The 16,830-nt window shown below is 38.3% G+C and overlaps 1 protein-coding gene across 10 annotated transcripts in view; it reads right to left on the bottom strand.

Moving 5' to 3' along the window:
* Nucleotides 1–16,830, bottom strand: part of FAS (Fas cell surface death receptor) — a 31,496-nt gene that overhangs the window by 9,575 nt on the left and 5,091 nt on the right. For all 10 annotated transcript variants that reach the window (XR_009536066.1, XR_009536059.1, XR_009536062.1 and 7 more), the window contains exons 2-4: nucleotides 9,124–9,286; nucleotides 2,813–2,950; nucleotides 1,647–1,755 (exon numbers count right to left, since the gene is read on the bottom strand). Coding sequence is in view for 2 of the 10 variants with exons in the window: in XM_060126191.1 (XP_059982174.1) it covers nucleotides 1,647–1,755; nucleotides 2,813–2,950; nucleotides 9,124–9,286 (410 nt within the window). In the remaining 8 variants the exon portion in view is untranslated. The remainder of the gene's footprint in view (nucleotides 1–1,646; nucleotides 1,756–2,812; nucleotides 2,951–9,123; nucleotides 9,287–16,830) is intronic.

Below are 16,830 nucleotides of genomic sequence, written 5' to 3'. Positions count from 1 at the left end.
ATAAATCCAGGGCCATTTTATTCATTTTTGGCAAACATATTCCCTCAAATATTTCTAAATTAGCATCTACACTGGTGCAAATTCATAACATAATCTGATTGTTTAGATGAAAAATATCCCAAAGAATGACTATGGTTTAAAATGCCTTGAGGTAAAAGAAGGTATTAAAGCATCAACACAGAAGAAAAAGGATGAAATAGACACAAAAATAAAGTTTAATTTGGTCATAAACTGTGCTCTTAAAATCATAAATTTCCAAAAGCAATTTCCAAACTGTCCCATAGAACAATAAAATGGCCAGACAATAGCTACTGCCCAGGCTGCTGCTTAGGGAGTCTACCTAGGTGGTCCTTAAAGGTTACCCATTTTAGCATCAAGTGGTGATTACAGCACTCAAGAGGTTCCTGTGGGATTTTCTTCAGACAGCCAAACACTGACAAATTGTCTGAACTATAACCTGGCTCTGCCTATTACTTAACTAGGTGAGCTTGGGCAAGTCAGTTAACCACCATGAGCCTGTTTTCTCATCAATAACAAGGAGATAATATTACTTGCCTCAAAGGGTTACTGTGAACAGAAAATTAAATCAAGATTATGAGGTATTTAGAATTATTATTATCATTATCATTATTTTACTACATTAGTTCCCCTCCCAATCCCCACTTACACTGTCACCATGACCGTATTCTCAGACACTTAGGCTAGAAAGGAGAGTCTAGGTTAACTGCACATAATTTAACATTTTCTAGTAAATAAGAGACATAAGGCATTGTGTCCCTACTTTTCAAGTCTACTAAGTGAACTCCTAAAAATTTCCCAAGGTGAATTACAAGTTTAAGGAGAGGCACATGAATATAATCCTAAATATTTATATTTATACAAAACAACATCTTACAAAGCGAAAGCTGTTTTTACAACACATATTACCCAGTCTGATCTTCACAGAAATTAGGCTGATAAGACAAATGAATATTATCTGCATCTATGAATGAGGAAACTGAAGCTCAGGGAGGTTAAGTGATTTGCTCAAAATCACCCAATTAATCATAAGAAAAGTGAAATCTATAATCAGGTGTTCTATCTTTGGGTCAAAACCAAGCTCTTTTAGCATGAAAGACAGGTCTTTCACGATCTGATCCTGGCTCCTTCTCAGTCTTTCCTACACTCCAGCCAGGTCGTCTGTTCTCCAGAGCTTCCTTTTATCTCTTTGCAGTGGCTGTTCCCCTGCCTGGAATGTCCCTTCCATCCGTGTACACCTGGTAAGGCTCTTTCTTTCCTTCAAGACTCAAGCCATGTGTCATATCTTTACCCATCTCCCCAGGCAGAGTTGAAAGCTTTTCCTATATAATTCAACACCCTGAGTACAAGTCTCTTCTTGCCACGTGGTGTGAACACAATAACCACTGCTTTTCTTGACACTCTCTGCCTCTAGCCTTAGACCTTCAAAGCCTGGCCCGTGTCTGCTCATATCGTTGGCTTGAGCAGCCAGCACAGTATCAAGCACATAGGAGGTGTTCAATAAATGTTTAGATATAGGATGTTTGGGTGAAGAAATGGTTATCTAGTTGCTTGGAGGCTTCCCTTTAGGAAATCATTCTCTCTCAAGATATACCTAGTGTTTTAACCAGAGAAAGACTAAAACTTACGTGGTACAAGGGTTACAGTGTTCGCACAGAGATACGTTACAAAAAAAGTTTGGTTTACATCTGCACTTGGTATTCTGGGTCCGGGTACAGTTTTTTTCCACTTCTAGGCCTAGAAAAACAATTCGCAGACTATTAATTAGAGCAGCTAGTTATAAATGGACAATGAAAAGGATGGGCAGGAGCTGCATAGATTTTTGAGTTCCATCACTTGTTAGCAGTCACACCATCACACCTTTAGTAACACAACTAGCATTTAAATGCCAAATACGCAACCCCAGGTTGAAAGAGTTGAAATCGTTTAGCAGAGTTTTAAGTAGACAGACAATCCAGCAACCTAGATAACCCCACCTGTACTTAAATGGCTCCCTTTTTCTCATCTAGAGCCTGGCTACTCCAAGTATGGCTTAGAGACCAGCAACATCAGCATCACCTGGGAGCTTGTTAGAAATGCAGAGTGTCAGGCCCTGACCCAGGCCTACTCAATCAGACCAATGCCAAAACCCTCACTTAGAGATTCTGATTTTATTGCTCTGAGACGGGACCTAGGTGTTGGCATTTTTCGGAGCTTCCTGTTTGATTCTAATGTACAGCTAGGGTTGAGAAACACTGCTTTAGAGCCTAAATAGGGAGAAGAAAAGCTTTACATCCAGAGAGTTCTTGATGTCTAACAAAACTGGGAATACTTCCGTTTTATTTTAATCTGAACCCTCAAGATAGATTGGGATATCCATGAAAATTCAGGTCCCCAATTGGAATTATCAGGACAAACCAGATCCCCAAAGAAGGGGGAGCAAACCACCCACCTCTTGGGTTCCTCTGTCCTTGTATCTGAAGGAGTCTGAGCTCTTTCTGGCTAAGAACAAAAGCCATTATACAAGCATAAATCAAAGCAGGAAAAAAAAAGTCCCCGCAGTTTTGATTGGAGCTCATGGACCCTGTTCACCATGTTTACGTTTAGTCATTCTCCTACATCTGGGAGAATTGCCTAGACTTGACTCATAAATGTCACTCAGTACCTGGTCCTGCTTCACCCCAGCCAGGCCCATCCTGTCCCTCCTGTATGCTGACATAGTGCCAGAATAGGTCCCAATTTCAGACTGTATTATACATGGTGATACATGCAGTACCATGATTGGTCCCTTTTGATTGTTTATTAAGACACTTACCATGTTCTCCATCACAAACTCTACATCTTCTGCAGTTAAAAGAATGATGGTTCTTGTCTGTGTACTCCACCCCCTCTGCACAGAGTACACATTCTGGTTCACCTCCATCAATTTTGCAATCATCACTTTTCCGTTTGCCTGCCCAAGAAAAAAAATGGAGCAAGTGTTTAAATGCAAGGTAGTCAGGCAACAGCAAGGGAAGTCTGAAGGGATGATAATAAAACAGGAGTGGAGGGGCTAAGCTAATGAAATATAAATATAGTAGGGGAGAAAGTTGTAAAAATCGTGGCAAGAGACAGAATTTCTCCCAAGACAAAAGCTAAAAGAGTCACTAAGGAATATGCCTACAGAAGTAGGATGATTAAAAATAGGAGCATATAAAACAGAGGTTAGAATCATCAAAAAAGCACTAGAAGAGACGCCTTTACCAACTTTGGGGGGAGGAGAAAAGAAGGTTGCTAGGTATATATTCATGGTAGAGATGACTGCCACTGGCCACTGAGGTTACCTAGTTAATTCTTGTTTCTCTGACTTATTTTACTTTCCAAAGTCCACAAATCCTGACAAGGACAGTATTGTTTAAGGAAGAGAACATTTGAAGTTCTAAAGACTTTGGTCAAATATTTAATAGCAACAATATCTTTAACAAAGTGCTTAATCTGGGACTTCCCTGGTGATCCAGTGGTTGAGAATCCACCTTCCAATGCAGGGGATGCAGGTTCGATCCCTGGTCAGGGAACTAAGATCCCACATGCAGTAGGGCAACTAAGCCTGCGTGCCACAACTACTGAGCCTGAGCACTACAACTAGAGAGCCTGCATGCCGCAACTACAGAGCCCTTGTGCTGCAACTACTGAGCCCATGTGCCACAACTAGAGAGAAGTCAGTGCACTGCAACAAAAGATCCCACGTGCCTCAACTAAGACCCAACACAGCCAAATAAAACAAAAGAAAACAAACAAAAATAAGTGCTTAATCTCTCTAAGCCTAACTTCCTCATGCCTATGATGGAGATAATCATACTTCTCTTGCATGGCTAACATTACTGCACAGGACCTGCCTAGTAATTGCTCACAGTTCCCTTTTCACTCCCCTTTCTTTCTATTCCTTTGCCGTTAAGGGACAGAATATGTTATGATGTGCAGGCATGAACGTATTTACAACAAAATTTATTACCAGGTTTGCTATCTTAATACGCAAAAGTTTAAATCATATTCGCATTTACTTTTATTTACTTTAAAAATAAAATGAGTCATTGGATTTCTATTAGTAAGCATTATACAACAATGCCTTCTGGAAAATTCATTTATTTAAGAAGCGTTTATTAAATACCTATTGTGTGCCAGGCACTTTCTGGGAGCTGGAGATACTGCAGGAAATAAGACAAAGCCTGGTCTCCAAAGGCTTCACATTGTCAAGGCAGAAGCAGGCAATGAACAAATAAATACAAGACGGCAAGTGGTGATAAGTGCTGTGGGGAAAGCTAGTTTAGGGCAAGTGAATAGAGAATGAAGATGAAAGAGATAGAAAATATAAAGGGAAATCTAAGAGAAAAGCCTGACTAGTGACTGTAATTATTATGTTATAACTAATTTAAAAGAATAGGCAAAATCTAATCTGCCCCCCTCGCATGTACAGCAAAAATAATTTATGCTCTTTCCCCAGGTACATGACTTTCTTAACAACCTCATAGCATTCTTTTTTTTTGTCTTTTAAAAGAAAATTTATTGTAACATTTCAGACAATTACTTTAAATGACTGTTCAGAAAATATTCTCATTTTAGATCCCATGACAACAACAAAAAAAGATTAGTAGAACAACAACAAAAAAGATTAGTATACAGAGAAGGTGAAAGAAGGAACACTGGAGATCTAGATTAAATTTGAAAAGAAAATTCCTCAGTAACAGTAGCTCCTTGCCATTCATGAGCAATATGTTATAAAACCAACACAAATACTCAATTTCACTTATTCCAGTACAGCATGTAGTTTCCATCCAGAAGAATGCAAGTAAAATGTATGTGCACCCGTCAGATCCATAACAATTCTTATAATGGTAATAATAAATGACAATATTAACACTTATTAAGCCAAGGACTCTGCTAAACACTATTAACACATTTCCATTTAATGTTCACAATAATCATAAAAGGTCAGAACTATTATTATGTCCATTTTACAGTTAAAGAACCAGACTCAAAGATGTCAAGTAACTTGCCAAAGGACATGAAGCTTGTTAATAGCTAGGAGGACCAACCATCCCTGTTTGCCCAGGATGTGGGACTTTTAGTGCTAAAATTGGGGACGTCTCAGGCAAACCAAAATATGTTGGTCATCCTCTAAGCGTCAGATGGAGGATTTGAAAGCAGGGACTGATGCCAGAACTTGAGCTATTAAACATTATTCAATATCTGCTTGGTAAAGATTTCAGCTACCATGTTACAAACTAAGACAAAACTTTTGAAGTGTTACCACATCTGGTAAAGTGTAGGAGTTTACATTCCAAGACTGGAAGCTCCCTGAAGTCAGGGGCTCTGTCCTGTTTCTCCGCCTTCATCTCACAGTCCCCATGGCTTGTCTGCAGCACTGGAGAATGTGTGCCCTGGGACATGCTTCTTCACTTGCTTTGCCTTTTCCTTTTTAACACTGTCCCATAACTCTCTCTCTGAAGTCAAAGCTTCCCCATTTGCCTTCCTGGGATCACTCTATGGAGGAATTATTTACTTGGTATGCCCACTCTGGATGCCAAAAACCTAACTGCAAATGGTGATTAGTACACAGTTCAGCACATTACAATGTCTTTACGTTTTCCCTAATTTAGGACTTTGAAAAGGATTAGTCAATGTGGCAGAGATCCCTGATTGTCACCCAATATCCATTTTCCCTTCTCCCATAGGAATAGGATATTTACCAGGGGACATGGCTGCCCTGAGTCAAGACTACATCTCCCAGCCTCCTTTGCATGGCCATGTGACTAAGTCCCAGCCAATGGGATGTTAGCAGAAGTGTCCAGTAATACCTTCCAGGATGTCAGGATGTTTCCCAGAGCTGGTGTGCAGTTTAAGTCTAAAGTTTCATCTGCTGTATGTGCATGAACAGCAAAAATAATGTAAGCTGCCTCTCCTAGAAACATGACTTTCTTAATGATTTCATAGCATTCTTTTTGATAAAACAAAATACTACATAAACAAATTATGAAATTTAAACATATACAATATTTTAGTAAACAAAGGCAATGATAGGTCAATAGAAAAAAAAATACATTGTGGAAACTCAGAACCAAATTTAAATACAGTGCATAAGGGTTCTATACCATTGCAGCAGTATGTTTAAGAAAACCAAGCCAAAGTACAACTTTAATTGCTTGTCAGTGGAATTATACTGCTTTCTAAATGAATTGGCCTCTTTAATGAATTACCTTGCAGAATGTGCCTGGCACAAGGCCTACAGCATGACAGGGATACAATATCACATTCTTTCACAATATGATTCACAATATCATATTCTTTTTTCCAATGTATACAACCTAAATTTATCAAAATATTTAAAAAGTAGTTGTTTTCTTGAAAATAATATTTTAAAATATATTTGTTTCTGAGTATAATAGTACATATGCTCATTGTAGAAAATTTGGAAAATTTAGGAAAGTGTAAAAAGCACCTATACATCAACCACTCTGAGATACTGTTTTCATTTTGGTGCATTCCTATGCATATAAACACACACATATATACATGTGAGTATATGTGTGTGTGTGCATATATATGTGTGTATGTGTATATATATATATATATATATATATATATATATATATATATATATAAAATGTATGCAGTGTACCATAGAATCCTTCTTATTGGATATGGTGATGTGATGAGGACTTTTTTGATTAAAAATGTCAGTTCACATAAGGGATCATTGAAAAAAATACTGTCAATATTTCAATTTATAAAATATAACTATATAATTATTTGCCACTCTTGTGATGTAGAAACAAGTTATTAGAATTCTACAGTCTTTCTCACTTAAGTCACATCCAAAATGCATCGCCTATGATTTCCTTTTTCTTTTTTGGGGGCAAAATCTGACTTCATCTTTATTTTATTTATCTATTTATCTTTGGCTGCGTTGGGTCTTAGTTGCAGCACATGGGATCTTTGTTGCAGTGCACAGGCTCTGTAGTTTGCAGCACACGGGCTCTCTAGTTGAGATGCGTGGGCTCCGTAGTTGCGGCATGGGGGCTTAGTTGCCCCGTGGCATGTGGGATTTTAATTTCCCGACCAGGGATCAAACCCGAGTCCTCTGCATTGGAAGGCAGATTCTTAACCACTCGACTACCAGGGAAGTCCCTGATTTCCTTTCTCCCTTTCTTTCTTTCTTTTCTCCTCCTTCTTTCTTTTCTTTTTTCCTTTCTCTTTGATGGAAAGAAAACTTAAAGACACCAATAATCTGTATGAAAGGCGTTAACATTTTTGTGATTTTTCCATGTATTTTGCCTCCACCTAATACATTAACATTTTTTTTAGTAACCCGACTTTACTGAAATTCTCCAAAGCATTCAAAATAATTTTCATAGAAATAAAATCTGTTTTTTCTGTGTATTCATATATTGGTTTATGTAATATTTAATTAAATTACATATTAATATCACAACACCAATGAGCATAAACAAATTTGGAAGCAATCTGAATATTGATAAGCTTAAAATTAAAAAAAAAAAGGAATAGAAGTAGAAAGAGTGTTTAGTATATATTGGACACCATCCAGGATCTTTTAGAGATGGAGCAGAGAGAATCAGTTAATCCAGCCAGCGGATCAGTTAGAAATCTCTTAAGGGAATTTATATACATTGAGGCTTATATCAGAAATATATCAGAAAACATGACTTTGATTGATACATAATATTCCAGTCTTTGAATACTCCAAAATTTACTTAATCTTACATCATTGGGTATCATAGCGAAATGTCATGCATACAATATTTTCTTTTATTTTTGACTATTTTCTTAAGACATTTTTCTATAAACCTATTACTGTATCAGTGTATTTTCAAAGTTTTGATCCACATATCCAAATTTCCTTCTTAAAAGGTTTTTTTAACAATTTACATTCCAAGAATGACATATGAGAGTTATCTCACAAGCAAACTCACCAGGACTGAGATCACTTCTAAAACGAAAATAAAACAAAGCAAAACAAACAAACAAAAAGCAAACAAAGTCCTTAACAGTTTGATATTCAAAGCTTATTATCTTCATTTTAATTTGCATTTTAGGTTTTAAAAATAGGAGTAAAGGTCTCAATTCACAGGAAAAATAGATGGTGTTTAGCAAGTTACAAAAAAGCCAGAAAGCCATTCTTCATTCTCATTTGGAAAAGAGTAAATGTGAATATGCTTAAATGTAAATGGGTTAGATTATCAGAGATTTTCCATAAGGGTTATTAAAACCTGGAGAGAAGGCCAAGATGGACTGTTAGAATCTTTTTATAAACAGGGCCCATGCCTGTTTAGCAGCTAGAGTGCTGGAGGCCTGGAGAGCCAAACATGAAACTTACCACCGTCCTTTATGGTTCTATTAATCTATCGCATATGCCCATGTGTTGTTTTCCTTTATCTTCCTGTTTTCCTTCACAATGCAACTGGGAGATCCATATCTGTATAAAATAGTAGTCAACTCTACTCATGTTGAAAAAAAAGTCTGCCCAATTGCATTTTGCTTAGCTTCCAATTTGCTACTGTTTGAAGGATTTCCAATCTGAAATTGGTTTTCATTTCAAAAATACTGATTTTAAAAAATGGTTGGTTTTTCTCCATTGCTTTCCTAGCTTATCTAGTTATTTGGTTGTAAAATGCAAATGTATTTTGCAGGCTTCAGTGCTAGGACAAACAGCTTTCTCAGAGACTTTCTGATCGAAGGGAAGTGTTGAGACATCTCTTAAGGATAGAAGTCCCTTGCTTTCAGAGCTCCACAATTATTATGATATATTCTCACCAGTCTGATGTGCTAAGTTTTAATATCCACAAATTAGTCTGCTTTTGCTATTGAAAAATGGAGCTAAATAAATAAATCCTCTCATTTCTGAGGTACATGTCATTTATAAATTATATTTACTTATTCTCACATCAAACCAGTGTGATAAAGATGACATAAGCTGGTCTTCGGAAAATAATGTCATATTTTTTTTCCTTCCCAGTCAGGCCATAATGCAGGAGAACTAAACGCTATAAAAACACTCTCTTCGTTATTATTATATGCTACTCCTCACCCTGATTTTCATTCTGATCACTAGATTTTTTTTGTATAACATACCAGGAGGACACGGCTGACAACAAAATTCGTGCTCACGATACAGGCCTTCACCGCAGCTCTCCCTTTTAGTAATATTCTTACTCAATTTCAGCATCTCAGAGTTGCTATCAGCCACATGGGAATTATCACCTTTAGACAATGGTCCAGCAATGGAGGTAAATATCTGTAAATGAAAAACATGAAGAGAATTTTACTGACTTCTGAACTAAGCAACTTGGTAAACAGGTGTAAGTCGCCCCAAATGCTGTATTTTATTTGCCATGCACAGGCAAAATCAACGTGGGTTCCATCCTTCCACTGACTCATCTCCAAAAAAGGAGCAGATCAATTGCATGACAGTCCAGATCTTGGGTTCTCCAAACTACCCGAGAAACGGCATCACGGATGGTAGGAGCCACAGCTCTGGGCTCAAAAGTCACGGCTCCCACTTAGCAGCCCTATGATTGAGGGGAAAGTCACTTAAATTCTCCACGTCTCTGTTTTGTTATCTATAAGGTGGACATAATCTCTTCTTCATAGGTTTGCTGTGATGATTAAATAAAATAATGCACTTCAAGTTCTTAGCACAATTCCTCACACATAATAAATAGGTGGCTGGTAAGCAGTATTATTATTAAGTTCCAGTGAGGGACAACATAGCAGAGTAGGAAAAAACATGAAATTTCAAAACGACTGTGGTTTGAATCCCAGCTCTGCTGCCAACACTGACTTTGGGCAAGTTAAAGGGCCTCACTGATCCTCAGTTTCCTGATCTGTAAGTGACAACAGTATTTTCTGTCTTGAAGGGTTATTGTGAGGATAAAAAGTGATAATTTCTCCCAATCCTGGTACTTAGCTTACAGCATGTTCTGTTTCTTCCTTTTTTATATATAGCAATAGAATCTACAGTTTTGATGAACTCCTTCCTGGTTATCTAACCATACAATAAATCCAACAGGATTTTCTTCACTTTTATTCAGGAAAAATGAACTTCTCTTAATAGAGAACCAATCTTTATTATTTGTTCCTTTTTTCTGGAGACAAAACCCATAGGTCCAAGTGACACTGTGTCAAATTCATCTTAGTTAGGCTTGAGCTCCTTAGAAAAATGAGCCTCTAAAATGTATGGAAACATTTGGAGGTAATGTCTGTTTGATTCCTTTCTCAGGTTTTCTAAACATTTATTGTTTGTCTCTCTAAACACAAATACACATAATTTTTCATCTTATGTGGAATATGTAAATTCATTGCTAAGCATCAAAAAATTTTAAACTACTGGTTCTGAGGATTTTTCCCTCAAGGTCATTTTTCATAGTTTTCATGGTATACTTTTTTCCTTCTACTTTATGGCATATTCTGGGTCAAGGGAACTAAATATTCTTCACGTATAAATCACTGCCACAGGAGTCCCCACATCTTCCCTTTTAGCCCTTCCCCCTTTGTCACCAAAGCCTGCATCCCTTCTAAGTCACAAGATACCATGGGACCTCCAAGGAAGGAGGGATGAAGGAGATGCGGTTGCCATCTTTTCCTCCTGGGATGGATGTATTGATGTATTGAAAAATACATTTCTAACATCCAGACTCCAGGAGGGAATATCACACCAAAATATCAAGAAAATACCTGACTTATCCAGGGTCACTCATGAGCAAAAGGTAGAGAGCTAGGACTTGTCTGAGTCTCCTCACTCTTATTACAGTGTTTTTTCCCCTACACCCAACTCACCATAAAATACAGCTTACTTTCTCTATATGAACAATACTATGTAAAGAATAATTGGAAATGGTAAACAGATCAGAGGAATTATGCCTAAATGTACTGGCTTCACTATCAAACCACTGCCTTTTTAACCCAACAGACATTTCACTAGCACCTTCTATGTGCCAGGTTCTGTGAACACAGAGACAAGTAACATTGATTATAATCGAAAATGAATGTTAAGTTTCCAAAAGCAGATTTGCACATGGGCATATTATTTGTAATGTATTAATCATTGGGGGATTTTTAATGTTATATTTGCATGACTCTTACTTTTTAAAACACATTTGAATCTATGATCTGCTTCTAAAGCAGCTTTGAACAAAAAGTATTTATTAGTATCAATTTCTCTTTTCAAGATGACAGTTCCCCGCTTCTTACCTTTTCTACAGAAGGTCATCCTGTCATCCTGTTAATATTAGTCCCTCTTCCAGATCAGAGCATCAATAGCTAATGAACAGTAACTGAATTGGGCACTTTAGGAAATAATAACGTGATTGAAATCACACCAAAGGGTTAACTGCTAAGATGGGAAGGGCGTTCAAATGAAAGTCATTCACCTTTTAGGACCCTTATTCTATAACAAACTTTGTTCTATTTGACAGTCAGAAATTAAATATACTAACCATGTAACATTCCAGACATTGCCAGCACATGAAAATTCTCAAACAAATGTAAAAATCTCTGTAGCTAGAAGAAATCAGTAAGTCCTTTTTGCAAGAGATAATGGAAAACAGAATCTAGGCAACCAAACTGAGTAGACACAACTCCTTTCTGTTATCAGCCACCTCTGTTGCTGGGAAGAGGGACTTAACAGTGAGATGTTACTTGCTCTCCTTCTCTTTCAATTCTGGTTTCTCACCAGAAACTGAAGAAAATGACACAGGTTTAAACTCAAAGAGATCTGAGTCAAAATTGGGTAGCCAAAATTGACAAGTCAAAGGTGCTCAAAGTTGATACCCAATAGTGTGTGGATGTGTGTGTGTGTGTCCCCTACAGCTATAGGTCCCATCCTTTCCTTGGTAAGCTAATTTCATCCAGCAGTCATGTGACAATATTACAAGCAGGTCCACAATTCCTGGTTTAAATGATCAAGCACTCAGAGAGTGCTTAACATTTATGTAATGTAACATTTATGAATTGTTACCTTAGTGTTATTTCTAAAAAAAACTGTGCATATACTAAACGTTCTGGAGATGTCTAAGAGAAATGTACTTTCTAATTTTGCTTTAGTTTTGAAGTTTTTGACTGGAAATCAAAACCCACTGTTCAAAAATACATTCAGAACTTGAGAAATGTGAATCTTGGAGTAGAACAGTGAAAGACATAAACATCACTGGCCATGGAGCAGATACCAGTGCCAAACTCATCTCATATTTGATCACACCTGCTTCACAGAGCTGAATTTCTGGAAACATTTCCTACTTAGTTCAGCATCATAGAATTATGTCGAGGATAAAAAAAGAAAAATGGGTCTAAAGAGCATGTTCTAACTCTTACAAGATATTATGGAAGCAGTGTTCCACACAGCTTGTGTTTTTTTAAGTTTTTGCATTAGCTCAAGTTTGTAGTATGCAAAGATTTAACCCAAACTTTCCAGGCAGAAACTGGGGTGTTTTTGACTGTGACAAGGCAGGAAACCCACAAAGAACTAAGTGATCAGAATGCTCAAAAAAATTTTTTTTCAAAAAAGCTGAAAAGGCCAGAAAATCAGTTAAATCAAAGATGTGAAAAGTGGATAAACTAAGGCAAATGATAACCAAATGGGAAAAAAAGGAATACAATTAATTTAAAATTTCCATCATGACAAAGATTCAAAAGTCAGAGAGACCTCAATTTTATATTCCGCTGGGAATAATATTAGCTAACACATTAATCAATTACTTAAATGAGTAAATACTTTGTTGAGTACCTACTATGTGCTAGACAGACATCCAAGAACAGAGCAGTAAACAGATAAAGACTTAGCTCTCATAGAGTTTATATGTAAATGAAGTGTACTGTATTAGTCAGGGTTCTTGAGAGAAACAGGACCAATAGTGCTTGTGTGTGTGCGCACACACACGTGTGTGTGTGTGTGTATGTGTGTGTGAAGAGAGAGAGATTGATTTATTTTAAGGAATTGGCTCACACAACTGTAAAGGCTTGCCAAGTCCAAATTCTGCTGATGGGGTAGGCCAGCATGCTGAGGAGTCAGGGAAGAGCTGCAGCTCAAGTCCAAAGGCAGTCTGGCAGAACTCCTTCTTCCTTAGGGAATCTCAGTCTTCATTCTATTAAGGCATTCAACTGACTGAATGAGGCCCACTCACTTACAGAGGGTATCTAACTTACTCAAAGCTTACCAATTTAAATGTACAAATCAACCAAAACAAAAAAACAAGCAAAACTGTCGCAGAAACATCCAGAATAATGTTTGAGCAAATATCTGGGTGCCATGGTCCAGTCATGTCGACACATAATATTAAGCATCATGTGGAGGGAAATGATAAAGAAACAAAGAAATATGTCAAGGAGGAATAAGTGCTATTTAAAGGAATAAAGCAAGCTTGGGGGCATGGAGAGTTTGAAGGGTGAGGTAGTGATGTTTTAGGAAGAGTGGTCTGGGAAGGCCACAGAATAAGAAGACATTTGGGCAGTGACTTGTTGCAAGTGGATGACTAGCTGGGAAGGGCTTTCCAGGCAGGTCACACCTAGAGGAACTTGGCTTAGCCCAAATGGGGACATACCTGAGGACCTCAGCAAAAGCATTATTAGCAGCTAGCTATTAAGAGAGTTAAAGGTAAATGTCTCCTGAATCACACTGGTAATTAACATGTTGACCACTGAAGCCACAGTGGGATCATACAGCCAATCATAACCATAGACGCTGCAGTCTCGTAGCATCCTGGAACGTCAAAGCAGAAAGGGACCATATGAGCATCTGCTCAGCTTCAATATAGATTTTAAAAATGGATCTCCTTGCATCTTTCATTATCTACAGGATTTTAATATTTTCTGCAAATCAGAAAACTTGCTTCTCTCTCTCCTTCTGAATTGTTTGTGAAAATGTTAAGTCAGGAAACCAAACCCTAGACATTTGCCTAGCTTTTTACAAAGTTCATTCACACACATCACCTCGTGGTCATCGCAATAAATCTACACATGAGGAATTATTACAGCCTTATTTTATAGCCGAGGAAGCTGAGCACAGAGTATATGAAATGACTCGTCCAATAACCCACAGTTAGGACTGGCCAAGGGAGGACTCGACAACTCTGGCCCAAACACCTCTGGGCTGTTTCAGGTTTACAAATTACTTTCCTAGTTGCTTTCTCCACGTAGGCACACAAACAACTCAATTTGTTTTCAGACAATTGTTCGCAAGACGCCTGTGTGTTAATTATACAATGAACCTTCAAAGCAAATGCATGTTGAAGGTGGAGGCAGTCTGGCAGGAACTTCCTGGAACCCAGAAGTCAGTCCCCTGCCCTCTAGTCTGGGAAAACTGTAGCAGGACTGTCCAGGTTGCGGTTCTGGCTGGCAGGGAAGGTGAAACTTCCCAGCCCTGGTCTGCAGCTTGAAAGGAAGGGGAGTTTAGGTTTCCCTTCCTCCAGCCTGAGTGCCATCACACCCACTGTGAGTCCCTTGCAGGGGTGGGGATCTGCAATGCACAAATAGGAATCAGAAGTCTTCCTATCCTCCAATCTTTGCATTTGCTCCATTTGAAACTCTCAGAAACAGGGTGACGTGAGACTTTGTCCCTTGTATCAGATGATGAGAAACTGAAAGAACAGCTGGATTTTTATTAATTATCTGCAGCAGTGATGAATCACTTTTCATAGTCAACCAGGTTACTACGTAGAAGAAACAAAGCAGGAATGGAGCAGGAATGGCCAGACCCAGAAACTGATGGCCACCCTTGAGGTATATCACTTCACTTTGACAAGCTCTCCACACTTTCCCAGGAATCATAAACACCCAAGATTTAACATGGCAATTACAAATAGAGTAACACTGCAGTGACTGAATTAAACAAACTACTGGAAGAAACTGAGAATCCCATTAGCATTACTTCAAAGAAGCAGTGCGGCAATTGGCCCTAAGAGATGAGCTAGGGTTTGAAAAGGAAGTTTAAAAAATCACCTTTTTTTCTGTTCTTAGTGAAGTTCAAAGCAAACAGGAAAAGAATTTTAAAAAGCAGAGGCAAAAAAAAAAAAAAAGGTGTCTGGTGGTGAAAAATGGCAGCAAGAATAAGTAGACATCTCTGGAACAGTCAGCGAGATTTTTCAATACTGAGCACACACTTCAGGCTGATTATAGATATTCAAGCTGACTAGAAGCTCTCCAGTAATCATGGTGAAGAGTTTTAGAGATGACCCAACCCAAGCCCTTCACCTTATAGGAGAAGCTATGCCCCAAACGGGTGGTGGGGTGACTGGTCCATGTCACACAGCTAGCTCAAGAGATTCAGACTCCTATGGGCTGAATTGTATCTCCCTCACATCCATATTCCTATGGTGAAGTCCTAACCCCAAGTAGCCCAGAATGTCACCATGTTTGGAGATAGGGTCTTTAAAGAGGAAATTAGTTAAAATGAGGTCCTTGGGTGCACCTTAATCCGATATGACTGGTGTCCCTATAAGAAGAAACTTGGACGCAGGCACAGACAAGGGGAAGATGACGTGAAGACACAGGGCCATTGACAAGCCAAGGAGAGAGGCGAGGAAGAGATCATTGCCTCAGAGTCTAGGCTTCTTCTAACCTCCAGAACTGAGAGAAAATAAATTTCTGTTGTTTAAGCCACCCAGTCTGTGGTGCTGTGTTACGGCAGCCATGGGAAATGAATACAGGCCCAAACCACCATCTCTTGATTCCCTCAGATTCTGGATTTGAGGGAGGTCAGTGGTGCATACACACTTGGGAACTCCTCATAGCTGAGCACTAGGATTTCCCATCTTGAACTATCACTGAACTAAACAGACAAGAGATGGCAAACAGTCTTCAGAACCGGAATCATCAGGGGCCCCTAGGAACCTGAACTTCTTCCCAGTCTTACAGGCCCCACTAGGGGGTTGAAATCTCACTGTCCCCTACTGTCCAGGACACAACTGGAACAAGAGGCTAGTTCTGGTCATTCGCTCTTTAGACTTTTAATTACTTATCAATACTTTAGGAAAAAGGAATTCTAAAAAGACCATTAATAGTTCACCATTTCCGATTGTACAATGCATCTCGAATATATTTGTGTAAAGGGTAAGGAAATAGTAATGACATTTTGTAGTAGGTGCATTATTGAAAAACTGAAATAAAAACAAATAAAAGAAAATTTTCTATATTAAAGAGATAAGTGAAGATCCCGTTCGTTCTTACTTTTTTCAAAATGAGTAAATAAAATTACACAAGGTAATCTTATTCCAGTAATGTTTTCATTCTTTCTTAAGGCTAGTTTCTTGGGAAGACCAGGAGAGAGATAGCTGAGGCAGTGGGAGTACGGGACTGGTTAGACCCCTGACTGAATCAAGCCATAAATAAAACAAAATGAGGAAACCCAGAGAATTTCATCTGGGATTAGATTTTGAGTTTAGTGCTAGAGTTAGAAAAATCATTTTCAAAACCCTGAAAGACATTAGAATCATGTAGTGATGGATTAAAAATTTTAAAAATGCTTAGGTCCCAACACAGACCTAAAGAATCTGGATCTCTGAGAATGGGGTCTCCTTATGATTATGTTCTGTTACCTAATATTTAATAACCCTGGTGGTTATTTTGATGCTCCTCCCAGCTGAAGACCAACTGGAGGAAGCACAATTTGAGGTTAGCAGGCGACTACATTTACATGTGAGAAGATAAGAGTGTTACAGAGTAACAGCATCTGTGCTCTGCACTTGCAAATCAGAATTTGACTTTTCATGGAGAAATAATGACCCTTCTAAAAATAAGCCCGAAAAGAAAAGAAGTCATCTTTGGTGGAGGAAATGGGTGATGGGAGGG

Source organism: Lagenorhynchus albirostris, chromosome 16, assembly GCF_949774975.1.
Source record: "Lagenorhynchus albirostris chromosome 16, mLagAlb1.1, whole genome shotgun sequence".
NCBI lineage: Eukaryota > Metazoa > Chordata > Mammalia > Artiodactyla > Delphinidae > Lagenorhynchus > Lagenorhynchus albirostris.
Note: the sequence above shows the minus strand (reverse complement) of the source record. Positions and strands in the feature narration are given on the sequence as shown.